At 39.5% G+C, this 16,029-nt stretch overlaps 1 protein-coding gene across 2 annotated transcripts in view; it reads left to right on the top strand.

Annotated features, from left to right (window-relative positions):
- Mettl25 (methyltransferase like 25) overlaps positions 1–16,029 on the top strand; it is an 81,411-nt gene that overhangs the window by 27,690 nt on the left and 37,692 nt on the right. For both annotated transcript variants that reach the window (XM_032911921.1, XM_032911930.1), the window contains 3 exons: positions 11,398–11,492; positions 14,157–14,186; positions 15,172–15,245. In XM_032911921.1, coding sequence (XP_032767812.1) covers positions 11,398–11,492; positions 14,157–14,186; positions 15,172–15,245 — 199 coding nt within the window. The remainder of the gene's footprint in view (positions 1–11,397; positions 11,493–14,156; positions 14,187–15,171; positions 15,246–16,029) is intronic.

Below are 16,029 nucleotides of genomic sequence, written 5' to 3'. Positions count from 1 at the left end.
ACACATACATACTTATATATACACACATGTGTATATATAAATATATATGAGCTTTTACTTTCTTGGTCAGCAATATTAAGTTTAATAGTTAGTTGACAATTAGAAAGTATCAGGACCTGTCTCAGTCACCTGAGAAAAGGATCAGGCCTGGCTGTTCTTGGCATTGTTCTTTGACAATTATAAAGCAGGTAGATAAGTTGTCCTTCCAAACTTGAGAGTTTCCTATTTATATAGATTTTCTTACATAGCACATTGCTTTGTTTTTAAAGCTGGACCTATGTCACAGAAAACTTTTTGGCAGTTTGCATGGGGTGAATGCAGATATTTTTAATGCGTTTGGCATTCACTATGCAAGTTCTTCACACTCACAGCTGTATCTGATCTTCAGTCAGCTCTATGTTTTCTACAATGTTGGCAATGATTTACTTTTTGCCCTAGGGCATCTTTTAGCTGTCTAGCACTTTCTAGAAATGGATTTTTAATATACTTTCCTACTTTCTTACTTTAGTTTGCACCTCATTATTTTTTCCAACTAATACAACATGTTTTTGAAGCTTATGTAAGGTGGGGTTAGCACAAAAAATTCCATCTTACGTTCATTCATAGTAAATAAAAGAAGCCAAGAATATGAATAAATAAGCCTAATACAAAATATAATAGACCTACTCATAATTAAGAAAGAAAATGAACAAACAAACAAACAAAAGCCTAGGAAGATGGCTTGGTTCAGATAGTGCTTGCCACATCTGGACAAGTGTTTGATTCCAGTGTGCATGAAACTGGGTGGCAGCACACATTTGTAATCTAGTGTGGAAGGCAGAGACAACAGGATTCCTCTGGCTCATGGACCAGAACCCAGTCAGTGAGCCCCACAGAGGGGGGCGGGCGGAGTGCGGAGGGGAGGAATCTATCTGAAAAGGAACACAAAGTAACAGGCTCCCGAGGGACAACAAACTTGAGCTTTGGCCTCCATGTGTTTGTAACTGGACATGTGTGTGCACTTACATACGAAGCACACAAAAGCAATAGTAAAGAGAAATAATTTCAACTGTGAACATAAACAAACACTAAAGTTAATAGAGTTGGCTGATAGACCTCAACAAAAACTAGTTTACAGTATATTGCACTTACATGGTACATCTGGATTTGGATACCTTAGAGAAAATGCTCTTAAATATATATGGGCTAAAAATACATTGCATTTGGTGTTTTCTTTCCTGAGATCATACACTAATTGTCTAAATTTTCTCATTCATTTGAAACAACAGAAATAAAAGCACAGCCTGATCTATAGTATTCATATGAGTTATTTTGAAAGTTCCACATATATCTTAATATAGTATGGGTTTCAATAAAACACAGCTTCTTATAGCAAAGGGAACCTCTGTCCTACACAGTGATGATATATATCATTAGGGGGCTGTTGTTATAGTTTACTAGAACAGCACTGTGAACTGTACCAGTCTGTAGTCATGAGTAAAAATAGAACAGTCTTATCTGAACTACAACCTATCACAAACATTTTCATTCAGAAAAATGAATACTTTTTCAATCTGTGTGTGTATACATATATGTGTATATGTATATATTCACTTATAAGTGGATATTAGTCCACAAGCTCGGATTACCCAAGATGCAATTCATAGACTACATGAAGCTCAAGAAGGATGACCAAAATGTGAATACTTCACTCCTTCTTAAAAGGGAGAACAAAAATATTCATAGGAGGGGGTATGGAGGCAAAGTTTAGAGCAGAGACTGAAGGGACGGCCATTCAGAGCCTACCCCTCATGTGGCCACCAAAACTAGATAAGATTGATGAAGCTAAGAAGTGCATGCTGACAGGAACTGGATATAGATCTCTCCTTATAGACACAGCCAGAACATGTCAAATACAGAGGTGAATGCCAGTAGCAAACCACTGAACTGAGAATGGGACCTCTGTTGGAGGAATTAGAGAAAGAATTGAAAGAGCTGAAGGGGCTTGCAATCCCACAAGAACAACAGTGCCAACCAACCAGAGCTCCTAGGGACTAAACCACTACCGAAAGACTATACATGAACCGACCCATGGCTCCAACTGCATATGTAGCAGAGGATGGCCTTGTTGGGCACCAATGGAAGGAGAAGCCTTTGGTCCTGCCAAGGTTGGACCCCCAGTGTAGGGAATATCAGGGGGGGTGCATAAGGGGAGGTGGATGGGGAGGGGAACAACACCCTTATAGAAGAAGGGGATGGGGGCTTATGGACAGGAAATTGGTAAAAGGAATAACATTCGAAATGTAAATAAAGAAATATCCAATAAAAGAAAGAAAGGAAGGAAGGAAGGAAGAAGGAAGGAAGGAAAGAGAGAGAGAGAGAGAGAGAGAGAAAGAAAGAATGAATGAATTAGGACTAGGCTATAGGAACATTTGGTGCACGATAAAAAATAATTAGCCAGCAATGTGATATGAAGAGAATTAAACCTACAAATAAGACAGATGACAAGACTGCTTTAAGGAGAGTATCAAAAACATTCATAGTAAGAAATCAGTCATTGAGTTTAGGATACATCCACAGTATAATTATCTGTTAGCTGACTAATTTACAAAGACCCAGTTTGGGGACTAAGGCTCTACAGTGGTTAAAAATACTTGCTTCTCTTATAGATGAACCAGGCTAGGTTCGCATTATCATCTCAGGCAACTCACAGCCGTAGCTCTTTCGGCTTCCTTGGACACCTGTGGACATTTGTATGCATTACAATCCCTTCAATATCTGCTCTAAAGTTTGCATCCATATGCATTAGCATACACACAAGCACACACACACACACACACACACGAATAAAAATGTAAATAATTCTTGAGAAAAAAGATTGAGTTTCCATTGAGTCTATCTCATATATGCCAGTGATGAGAACTGAAGGTGTTGAAGTGGCCTAGCTAGGTGTCTGTCCCCTTGAGAAAATAGCATTCCCTAGCAGAGGATAAACAAGACTAAAAGGAAGTAAACAGTGGTTTCACTGTAAGAAAGTAAGCAGGTGCTACATGTCAGTCAAGAGCTAATGAAGATGAGTGGGAAAGTAAAAATACATGCCTGTGAATTCGGAAATTACAGAAGGAAGTAATAGGAAATGATTCTAAATTTCAAGTGTGTTTAATTAGTGGGCAGGGATCCTGTTAGCACAGGAAGAAAAGACAAGAATCCCTGAAGAGATTCCTAAATGTCAAAAGCTTACACATGATAGTAGTAAGGACTAATTATATTGTGAAAGAAAAGCAAAGGACTTTGTCTGCTCAGAATTATTATTTGAAGACAGCGTGGAAGAGACAAAGCTAATAAGGGCTACAGATGCCCAGCCTGACTAAAGTAACATGTTATAAGAACATGGTTAATAGAAGCAGTGAACTCTGGCTTCCATTCAAGATATAAAAGGCCTCATTCTTCACAGGAGTCTGAGTGAATCTGATAAATGACTTCCAAAGACAATGTTTAACATTTACATGGAAGACCTTCACAGATTTTCAGTTATTCCATATACTGCGTTCAAAGAGCTGAGCTGTGTTGCCACTCTGATCTTAACAACTAAGGAAACTGAGGCAACTTCAGAGAACTTCACAGTGATGTCCTATCTATTTGAGGGACGTGGTTTCACAGAACCCCACTTGATGACAACAGTCCTGTAAGTTGCCTTAGGAAGTTAAAGTTTGTAGGTGTTTTAAGTAGGGATTCAGGGATCCAAGCCATGCATTAAGACTATACTTACTTCCTTTCCAGTGCTCACTTCTCTCTCCCATTTCTTCCTCTCCCCCTCCCTCTTCCTTCTTCCCCCCCTCCCTGTGTTGGTTAATTTCAACTTTTCACAAATAATATGAACATAATGTTTCAATTTAGGGTTTGCATATATCAAATTGACCTATGGGCATGTCTTGGGGGAGGGGGTTCTTAGTTTTAATAGACCTAGCCCAAAGTGGGTGTTACTGTTCCCTGCTTCAAGGCCTTGGACTGTACCAGAGTAGAGTAGAGGGGTAGTTGAGTACTAACCTCACAGGCAACAAGGGTACATTTGATTGTCTTTGCTCTTGGCCATGAGTGTAGTGTAAATAGCTGTTTGGGTTGCTCCATTGGCTTCCATCAACAATAGTCGGTAACTTGGAAATGTAAGCCATTTAAACCCTCTCCTGTAAATTACTTTAGATCATGGTGTTTGTTACAGCAGCAGAAATGAAAGTAGTCCAAATGGTTTAAAGTGAGGCTTCCTTACATGCAGGTCGAGTTGTCTGTGCTTGGCTTCTTTGTGACAGTACTAACTTTATGTGTTGTAAAGGATATACCCTTCTTCTGTCCGCATTGCAACCATGACTATAAGTTAGGAAACGTGAAGTCCTTTAATAGCTTCTGCTTTTTCAGTGATAGTTTGCTATGCTGGCAGCATGACTGCTCTTTAACTGGTTGTCATGCTGAATCATCTAGAAACATGCGCGATTATGGGTATGCCTTTGAAGTCTTTCCTTATTACCAGAAGTTGCTTGGGAAATCAGAGGATTCTCTGTTACCTCAAGAAGAGTCCTTTCTCATATCACAAGACTCTGCTTTGCTTATGTCAAACTGGGAAATAATTCCATCATTTTACCTTACACCCCATCCCAGAGCTTAACAACTCATCTTTAGCGGGTGTAGTGGCTCACACCTTTAATCCCAGCATTTAGGAGACTGAGGCAGGTGAATCTCTGAAAGTTTAATGCAATCCTGAACTGTATAGTGAATTACAGACCAGCCAGAGCCTTGTCTTGTAAGACCTTGTCTCACCAGACCACCCTAACGTTCAACATGGCAAAACAAGCAAAAGATCACAGGATACTACACCAGATGTCGAGCCATCAACTTCAAGTGCGAAATCCAAGAAAGCTACGACTTGCCATCCACCCAAAACCAGAACTGCAGGCAAGAAAAGTCGTCAGTCCAGTTCCAGATGTAGTGGGAAGGTGTAAAAGACTACCAAGAAGGCCAAGAAAAGCCTGCCAAGAATTCCCCCCAAAAAAGGCTTCAGAGAAAACCGCACCACCTTCAAAAAAGACTAAAACAGGCCAAAAGTATCAGTCACTACCGTCGTCTAATGGATGAGATGACAAGTTCTGAAACAGGACCAGAGCAGAGCAGAGAGCTCCAGTGTTTGGAGGCGTGATCAGGAAAGCCAATAGCCTCAGTTAGCCACCAAAGACCTAGAAATCCATTCACAGGTCTGACACCTGAGCAGTGTCAAACTGTGGGGATCCACCATTTACCACACAGTGCTTTGACACTGATGAAAATAAAATCAATCTGATATGAAAAAAAAAAAAAGCCCTTGTCTCAAACACACACACACACACACACACACACTCTCACTCTCTCTCTCTCTCTCTCTCTCTCTCTCTCTCTCTCTCTCTCCAAAAACAAAAAAGAAAGAACAAGTGAATGAACAGACCCAAAAGCACCAGTTGAGTTTCTTTTAGGACTCTAGTGAATAATTATAAATACTTTGATTTAACCCTGTGTTCTCTCACTTCTCAGTTGCAAACTCCTACTTCTACAGTCTCTCAAATTTAGAAGAACCAGAACTCTCACTATATGGAGCATCTGCTCTTAACACTCTTTATTTTTTATATAATGAAAACCTGTGCTTTCCCCTGAAGAAATAAATACACTTCCCTAGCAGTATCCACTCTCTTGTTTGGGATAATTGTAAGCCACTCAAGGCACTCAGTGGCCAGGCCCCTCCCTGAGGCCCTCCAAACAAAAGGTTCCACCCATAGAACATTCTAACATTCCTACCTACTGGGCCTAGGCCCAGCCTACAGAGTTAAAAACCCAAGCTCTAGACTTAAAAACCCACCAATGCTCACCCTGAAACTCTCCACTCCCCAAGAAACACTGTATAAACCCCGCCTCCCGCCCAGTTCTCTGCTGCTTCTTGCCGAGCAGAGGCAGCCACCCTCCTGGATCCTGCTCTCCTGATAAATCTCTGTGTGAGGTTTGTCAAACAGTGTAACTTTGTGGGATTCATGGCTCCCAGCTGTCAGGCTATCTTTCCCTTTAGAATTGTAACACTTTTACTTAGAGCCTTTTCCCTCGGAGATGTACTACTTAGAATAATTACCTCCTTTCAATTCATTGCTAACTCCAAGGTTATAGCTGTGCCCTAAAGCTGTGTCAGAAATCAACCCTGAGATTTGATGTTTACAACCACAATAATTTACTATTTCTCACAGTTCCTATAATTAAGAGATTAGGGAATAACATGGCCCAGAGTTTCTTACTATTAACTTTTGTTCCTGATAATGATATTCTCCAAGGGTTTTTTTTAATTGGATATTTTTTATTTACGTATCAAAGGTCATCCCCTTTCCCAGTTTCCCATCTGTAAATCCCCCCATCCCATCCTCCCCCTTCTTCTATGAGGGTGTTCCCCCCAACCACCCACCCCCTTCTGGCCTCCCTGTCCTGACATTCTTCTACATTGGGGAAGTCCAGCCTTGGCAGGACCAAGGGCTTCTTCTGCCATTGGTGCCCAACAAGGCCATCGTCTGCTACATATGCAGCTGGAACCATGGGTTTGTCCGTGTGTACTCTTTGGGTATTAGTTTAGTCCCTGGGAGCTCTGGTTGGTTGGCATTGTTCTTATGGAGTTGCAAGCCCCTTCAGCTCCTTCAGTCCTTCCTCTAATTCCTCCAATGGGGACCCCGTTCGCAGTTCAGTGGTTTGCTGCTAGCATTCGCCTCTGTATTTGACATGTTCTGACTGAGCCTCTCAGGACACAGCTGTATCAGGCTCCTGTCAGCATGTATTTCATGGCTTCAGCAATATTGTCTAGGTTTGTTGGCTGTATGTACATGGGCTGGATCTCCAGGTGGGGCAGGCTCTGAATGGCCATTCTTTCAGTCTCTGCTCCAAACTTTGTCTCTGTATCCCCTCCTGTGAATATTTTTGTTCCCCGTTTTAAGAACAACTGAAGCATCTGCACTTTGGTCATCCTTTGAGCTTCATGTGGTCTGTGGATTGTATCATTGGGTAATCCAAGCTTTGGGGCTAATATACACTTGTAAGTAGGTGCATACCATGTGTGTTTTTTGTGATTGGGTTACCTCACTCAGGATAATATTTTCCAGTTCCAACCATTTGCCTATGAATTTCATGAAGTCATTGTTTTTGATAGCTGAATAATATTCCATTGTGTAGATGTACCACATTTTCTGTATCCATTCCTCTGTTGAAGGACATCTGGGTTCTTTCCAGCTTCTGGCTATTATAAATAAGGCTGCTGTGAACATAGTGAAGCATGTATCCTTAGGTTTGTTTTTTTGTTGTTGTTTTGTTTTGTTTTGTTTTTTTTGTAGAAATTCTATGTTCTTTTCAATCTAGTACTAAGTAAATTTTTACCATCTAAATTTTATTTATCATTCTAGGAGAGTCTGTTTACCTATTCCTAGACATGCAAGCATACTTTTATCTTGTATGTATTGCAAAGCAGTTGTACCTTTCATTATAAAACCATTGTTTGGGGTTGAGAGGATTTTTTTAAATATATTTGTACTTTTTCCTTTTATTTCACATGATATATTCTGATTACAGGTTCCCTTCCCTCCCACTTCCTCCCCACTTCCCCTCCTACCTGGGTCCACCATCTCCTTTCTGTCTTTAATTAGAAAAAAAAAAAAGACATGCTTTGAAGGGATAATAATAAAGATCATAAGATAAAAGACAAACTATCCTGTGCACCCTCAGGAATCTTATAAAAGCACTGTGCTGCCTCGGTTTCCATGAGTTCGTATATGCATAGATTGTATTGATTTCGATGGCCTTGTTTTCTTGGTATTCTCCGTTTCTTCTGGCTCCTATACTCTCTGCCTCTGATTCCTCCATTTGGAGTTCCCTGACCCTTAAGAGGAGGGACTTGATAGAGACATCCCATTAAGGGCCGAGTGTTCCGTGGTCTCACTTTCTGCATGATGTGTGTCTGTGGGCCTCCATATCTGTCCCCATCTGCTGCAGGAGGAAGCTTTTCTGATGATGGCAGAACAAGGCACTGATCTTTGAGTATACCGACATGGCATAAGGAGTTGTTTAACTGCTATTTTAATAAGAGCTTTACCTTAGGTCCCTGGGCTATCTAGTCTCAGGTCTTGGTCACCCAAGCAGTGTGGTGCATGATGGCCTAATGTCATGGAGTGGGCCTAACGTCAGATGAGATTTGGGTCGGTCACTCCTACAAGCTTTGTGCCGCCATTGCCCTAGCTTGTCTCCTAAGCAGGACATCAGTGTAGATCAGAGAGTGTGGCTAGGTTGGTGTTTACATTTCTCCTTCGGTAGCTTCCCTGGGAATGGAAGCAGAGAGGAGCAGAGGCTACAGAGCTGAAGGAGAGTGAATGTCTGAAGCTCACTTACCTGACTCACAGACCCATGTCTTTCCGTGGGAGGCATGGCTGGCAGGTTACCAGGGAATCCTTCTGAAGTTGAAGCCTGGAATTCTGTGAGGAGTGGAGGCAGAGAAGTGTGGAGAAGATCTGTGATCTACTAAGATGGAGGGCGCATGCTGCCTCTAGTGTCTGCCACAGAGCTGGGCATGAGAGTGGAGGAGTGAGAGAGACAGACAGACAGAGACGGAGAGACAGAGAGACAGAGCGCGAGCAAGCACTGAAGACCTACAGTTAGCTTCCCTGCTTTCCTTGGGGGTTGGAGCTTTTGTATTTTGGAGGTGAGGCTGTTGTTTTGTTTCGTGTAAGAGATGGTGCTATATTCTTTAGTAAATAAACTGGCTTTCATACAGTTTTTCAGTGGGATAAGGTTGTTCGCTTATAGATATTCGGTTGGGGTTTTAGAAAGAATTGAGAAATTGCTATTCTGTCAGGATTTTTGAGTTAAGGTATTCAGCTATTTGTGGAGAATATCTCATTAGAAAGATGGGGACTTTTGTTTACTTGTTTATGGTATTTCACGGAATCATCCACGATATGGTTGTTCCTCAGTTTCTGCAGGTTATTGGTTACAGTCTCCTCCTAAAATGAAGTTGTCTAGTTCTTCATATAAAGTAGTATAATGGCATTGCACAACCTATATAGAAAATCCTCTCTACCTTTAAACATTATTCAGAGATTACAGAGACACCTTAATCTCATAAATGTAGATGTTATATAAAGAGATGTTATGCCATCTTGTTTAGGGAATAATGACATGGAAAAGTGTATTTGCCCATGTTCATTTAGTACAGACTGAATTTTTAAAAACATGTTACATGTTAGTTGATGTACCTACAGACATGGAAGATAGGAAACAGAGGCCAACCATAATCCCATAGCTTACTTTATCATTTGATTTACATTTCTGTTCAATTACTACATCCATTGAAAAAGGATTTCTATAGTATTAGTACAGAACTATCTGCTTCCTGTTCTTTTAATGCTTTGTGGGTATTCCCTCATCCCATGAGGTTTGCTTCTGAATAAGATCATATTGATGTGCAAAATTTACCTCACCCTAAGATTGCTAAGAAAAACTTGAGGAAACCTAATAGGTTCAGAATCAGAGTGAAAGTGGCCTAAACAGTGCAGAGGGATGTGTCTGTTTCAGTCCAAAGACAACAGCTTGAGATGTTATGGGAGCTGTCCATTATAAACAGCTTCAGAGACTCCGTGTGCTGTGCCTCTAGTTTCTGTATCCGTTGGTCTACCACAGTGATCACATTCAGCTAGAAAAATAACGGAGAGGAGGAGTGTGTCCACCACATTTAGCATGAGTTTGCGTCCATTGCTACACACATCCAACTGGCCAGAGCCTCATCCTATAGGAGTAGTAACTATGAGAAACTGTGACTTTTAGTTGGATCTCAACTACTAAACCCTCTCTGTGCAAGGAACAAGGAGAGGATGGAATCAGTTCTTATTAGTAAGAGTTTGTTCTAATCACAGTAAATAAAGCAGCACACCTGCTCTCCAGCGCTTCATTCTTTGCTGTAATATCTGGCTAGGATAATCCTTCCATTAAGCAACAATCGATGTCACAGTTAAGTCATAAAATCTTGAGCAAGACTCAGACCATTTTTCCAGGTAGTCTAAAACATAGAAGTGGTCCAGGGAGCCCTGCAGTATGGGAGGCTTCAAGGGCTTCATGACTCTTAGGTAACAGCAGGGAGATGGATCGGGAGTGTGCGTTGATACAGCTTCCTGTCTGACAGCATGGACTCTCCAGTCGCAGTGCCTGTGTGACAGCGTATAAATCAACATGATGTCTTCACTCGGCTAAGTGCGGTTTCCCCATCTGAAATGTAGGGAGAGTAGTATACCTAGTCCATAGGATTGCTACAGAGACATCGCACATTTACATTTAAAGCACTCGCTGTGGTAGTTCATAGTATTGAATACCACGTCAGTACTAGCATGATACATGTGCTCTAGCTGTGAAGGCAGGGGAAGAACCAGACTTTGAGTCTGGCTTTTGGTAAGGTGTGTTAACGAATTTTAATTTAATACCTCGATGATTTACTATCCACATAAAATTTAAACTTTATCTCTTTTAATCAAAATTCACCCAATCCTTTACAGTACAGGCATTTCTTAGTAGAATAGACCTCTATTGCATTTTTCTTTAAAGAATTTTTTCCAAGTTTCAATGTATGTTTATCTCAATTTTTAATTATTTCTCACAATTTTAATAACATTAACATCTGTTTCTGAGGTCTCGATTTAAAATACAGATCATTTCTTTGTTCTCACAGTGTAGTGGCTTTGTCCATGTAAGGTGTTTGAGCCTCAGCAGGTTATGTCCGTCTCAGTTGGTTGGCAGTAGAAATGTTGGGTTTTGTCGTCCTTGTTTAAACTGCATAAGTGCAGTCGAACTAAATGGCAATGCACAAAAAATATTACGGCCTCTTAAAACAATGAAAAAATAAGAGCCCATACAGCTGTTCCATTCCAGAAAAGAGACCACAGTGACAGGGAAGATGATGCTTCACTGTTGTTAGGAATGAAGTCATACTGTTCTTCAATAAATTGCCAGCTGCTGTTTTTTCTTCCTCTTAGAAAGATGGGTCCGCAGTAAATGTCTAGTATGTCATTGGTTGTCTCCTCTGGTTACACGAAGCAGGAAGACTGTTGAATTTTAAGTTGTTTTTGCTAAATCTTATATAAATAGTTTTTGGCAAATTGGTTAATATCAGATCTGAAGCTTACACACGAGGTAGCTGTTGCTGAGCAAATACATTTGATGACATTAACAAGCTGTCAGTTGACAAACGTGGAATGAACTGTTAAACATCTTGTCACCACTTCATCTTCATCACGGTGACTGCCTCAATGACTGCTTGGCTCTCAGAAGATTATTTACGGCCTTTGGAAGAGGAAAGAGTTTTATTTAAATAATCCTTATTTTTCCCATCTGCAGGATATGCTAAAGAAAACTGGGGATTTCCAATGTGCCACTATCTGAAAGAGGAGAGATGGTGCTGTGGCCGTAATGCGAGAATGTCAGCATGTTTGGTACGTCTGTATCCTAGAAAACGTGAGAACTTTATCCAGATGTTATATAGTTCATTATTTTTGGCAACGATTGTTTAACAACCATTAATGTTCCTGAACATTGCAATTTGTGAGAAACATGATAAAGGTGTCCACCCATCCACTTTACATGTGGTATCACAGAAAAGTTTACATATGGCTGTCTTATTTATGAAATGAAGGGCATCAACTGTGGGTCTTAACCGAGGAATTAGTTCAGCACTTTATTATATATAACGTGATGGTGTCTGTATATTTGTAAAAGTCTTTGCATATTCTAACTTTTTATAGAATAGGAAAATATTTAATTTAATTTAACTGTTTAATTTAACTAGTCAAAAGCTTTATTTCGTTTGATTTGAATGGTGTCCCTAAGTATAGAACATTTTAACCCTTAGCATGATTTGTCCCATATTACCATGCGAGCTTACAAAAGGGCAAGCTAAAGGTGAATGTTATCACCAGAAAGCTTAGATGATGCAGTTAGTTTGGGAGAATGAATCTAGAAGACTAAATTGGAGAACCAAGACCATAATTAATTATAGAATTATATTCTTAAATATTCTGGGCATACTGCTCTTACCACTTATGCAAAAAAAAAAAATTACAATAACGGAGATGTGAAATGGCTTACCTGAACTAATCATTGCACTGTATATATGTGGGCATCACGACGTGTTGCTTTACATAGATGTAGAGTAAGTTTTTAAAAATAAGATATACTTGGTTGAACAGTTTGGTTAATTCCCAACCATTATATAAATGAATTCTCTCAAAGCCTGTTGTTTCTACATTACTCGTCTGCTGTTACATGAATCTAAGAGGTTGTTGTATCCTGTGAACAGCTTAGAGATCTAGTTCTTCTCAAATGATTTTCTTACGTAGCACAGTTAACATACTTCTTTGGAAATTTCTCTTCTTTCTTCATTTTATGGGTAAATGTAACACACTGAAAATGTTGTTAGAATAACAATCATTCTTGGAAGGTCATGATCGAGGCATGCTGCTCACCAGGCATAGACCTAAAGGCAAAACATGAAATGGACTTTTTGAGGGGAGTTAACTTGATATACATTTGTTGTGTGACATACATGGAAGCACGTTTTCATACAGTGAGCATCCTCCACCCAATCTGTGTGGCATGAGGAACAGAGAACTGAGTAACAGGTTAAATAACAAGGTTGGCTTCCGTCACTTGCTGACTGGCCTCAGTTTCAGGTAAGCTACTGCTCATGATGACGCCAGTGATCCTGTGTGTGTGTAAAAGCCGCACTGACACAAGATAGACGGTACTGTTCATTTTAACTCAAAAGGAGTTCATTTCAGCTATAGCTCAAACCTATTTATGGAAACCTAGAAACCTGAGGCAAAACACACATCAGTTATACTTTATCTGTCTTTGTTTGGAGTGTTTCTAATTAAACTTTAAAAACAAAATTTTAATTAAATACTTAATACCCAATAAATGTGTAAATGCATGTCTAAGAAGTTAAAAGTTTTATAAAGGCTTATTTTATATATAAATTATATAGTAAATGTCGTATATATTCAATATGATTATTAAAAGTGTTTGTCCTAAAATATATGAATTCTTAAGTATAACTGTAGAAAATTAACAAAGACTCATATAAGTGAGGCATACTGTTCTATTGCTTATGTCTGTGTTACTGTGACTCTAATACCTAACAGTAATAATAGTGCAAATAATAGTGCAAGAAAGCTTTATTTTGGCTCACAGTTTCGGGGGTCTCAGTTCATTGTGGCAGGGAGGGCAGGGGAAGGCAGCCCAGTTCATGTTAGTAAGGGCACAGTGTTCACACCACTGCACATTGGGAAGCAGAGCCACCATGACTAACCAGAGACTGTGTGTAACCTTTCGAAGGTTTCCACCGGCTGACTGTCTCTGATAGAGCCTCCCAAAATAATAACAGCACCACGCAAGCATTCAAAACACATGGAAACAGTGCACACTTAGCACGTTCCCCTTCCTCTGACATTAGACCATATGAAAGTTCATGTGACCCACAGATTCTGTTTTTTCCCCTAAAATGTTCTTCCACCTACAATCTGTCTGTGTTTGTTTAGGAAAGATGAAATTAAGAGATCATGGGGATAGCTTACTGGTAGAATATGTACATAGTTAACAAGAACCTGGGTTTAATTTCCAACACTGGAGGAAAGCTAAAATTCTATGTCCCATAAACTATAAGATATCACAACGAAACCCTAACCCCTAATCCCTAACCCTAACCCTAACCCTAACCCTAACCCTAACCCTAACCCTAACCCTAACCCTAACCCTAACCCTAACCCTAACCCTAACCCTACCCCTAACCCTAACCCTAACCCTAACCCTAACTCCTGCTAATTCCTTCTACAATTCAGAGTGTATAATCAGAATATGAATGTTTGTATGTATGACACGTTTCCTTTATAAATTAGTCCTAATTTATACAGGCATATAAGGTGACATTCTTTAATAATATTAATGCTTTTAACTGTGTAAACTTACATGTTATCTCTTAATTAATCTTTTTCACTTAATCTTTTTGCTTGTCACTATTGCAAATCCTTGTAGAGTATATTTATAAATCTCATAAGACTAAATATGTCAGCTGACTTTGTCTTGTTTCTTTCTTCTTTAAGGCATTGGAACGGGTTGCAGTTGGCCAAGGGGTAAGTGAGAGTGTTTAATATAGCTAATGAATGAATATAGTTTTTCTCTCAAGCCCTCTCAAGACTTGACCTGTTGTTGAACTTGAAAGCTGGTGGATTTTAATAAATATCACCTCTGCCTGTCATCACTGCACATTCAAGTATATACATGCTCGGTGTGTTTAAATTAAAGTGAACTTTCAGCATGATACATTAAGGTTTGAGGAAAGTTTACCCTTTGCCCTAGTCCTATGTATCACATAAAAAATACATGTGTCAGAGGATACATGCTCTTGTTTTTTCCTCATTTAAAATACACTGTAAGTGTTAGGTGGATTTATTACTTGTGAAAAAAGGAAAAGTCAATTCTAAGACACATCCAGTTTATGCCTAGAACAGCCAAGCACAAACTGCTTGGAAAGTGTTGATTTTCTTCCCCTCCCTCCCGTCTGTACTCACCAAGATGGCTCGGACTAGTTATTCACAGAATGAGCACTGGGAGGGACTCCCTCCACTTCTCCTGGGAAACAACTGTAAAGCTTTATTTGCTCACGGTAACTTGAGAATAATCATTGATTTTGTCCTGTTTGGTTTTCTCTGTGAATTTTATTTATGTATATTATCTTATTTAAAATGCAAATGTGTATCATAGTTTGTCATTACTTTCTTATTCAACTCTTATTTTTTATAAAATATACATTTATTTACAAAGTACCTTTTTATAATATATATGTGTATGTATATATGTATATATATTATCTTAATATAAAGGAAAAATTGTCATCTACTCTGTAGCTATGCAGAAATTTGTAAGCAATTTGTAAGTAACAATATTTCAAACGAGTAAATTTACCAAAATACTTGGCATTGCAGGAGGACACTATAATGTCTTCCTCTATTTAACAACCAGGTCAGGCTTATAATGTTTACTATACCCTAAGTCTGTAGAATTAATCTTGTTTCTAGGTTTCATTTATTCTAATACATATATCTGCATTTTCTTCAGCTACCTACTGAATCACTCTTCTATCGTGCTGTTCTTCAGAATATTATTAAGGATTATTATGGCATCAGCAAATGGTATGAGAATTTTACTTTGTCATTTTGCTGGGGCCCAGAGATAGTTTACCTATAACATGAAATACCTTTGGTTCAATAGCAAGCAATCAAACAATGAGTAAATAAATAAAATACCTGTGTTATATTGTTGGATGAGTAGGTTTTTCTTTTTTAATATTTGGGTTAATTTTTGAAGGGTAAATTATAATTAGTTTTAGTTATTCTTTGAAAAAAATTAAACATTTTGAAGGAAGAGCATTGAGTTTATTAAAGGTTACTAAGGGATAATCAGTGTGACCCAGAGTTGGCCCAAGCAAAGAGGAGCCGGAGTCTCCCTAACCTTCGTCACATTTCATCATCTGCAACAGTGGAAAGATAGAGCCAGCCTCAGGGATTTTCCACAGGCGAGAAAGAGCGCGACCGTGAAAGTACAGCAGAGTGCAGTGGCAGCCAGTCAGTTGGAGGTAGGAGATGCTGGTCCCTCCATTAGTTGTTCTCTTGGTCTTAAGGGGCTTGGATAATCCTCCCAGTGAAGCTTTGTGACTAAGGCAGACATTTCCCTTTCCCTTCTCTGTGGCATACACCGGCACTCAGGTAGTATATGAGAGGCCATCAGAAACCCAAGACATCATGATCCAACTGGGCTCAAACCAAGGTATTGGGTCGCCAATAGAAGCCCTTATGAAGGCAAATACCCAGGTTTACCAGGCAGATACTCAGCTTCCATTGAGTTGCTTTTACATTGAACAGGGCATCTTTTGATGTTGCTGAACTCATGGGACCGCAGAGCAGAAAGATCCAGTGA

The sequence above is a fragment of the Rattus rattus genome, chromosome 1 (assembly GCF_011064425.1).
Source record: "Rattus rattus isolate New Zealand chromosome 1, Rrattus_CSIRO_v1, whole genome shotgun sequence".
In the NCBI taxonomy this organism is placed as follows: Eukaryota; Metazoa; Chordata; class Mammalia; order Rodentia; family Muridae; genus Rattus; species Rattus rattus.
The sequence above is the reverse complement of the archived record's forward strand: the minus strand, read 5'-3'. Positions and strand labels throughout refer to the sequence as shown.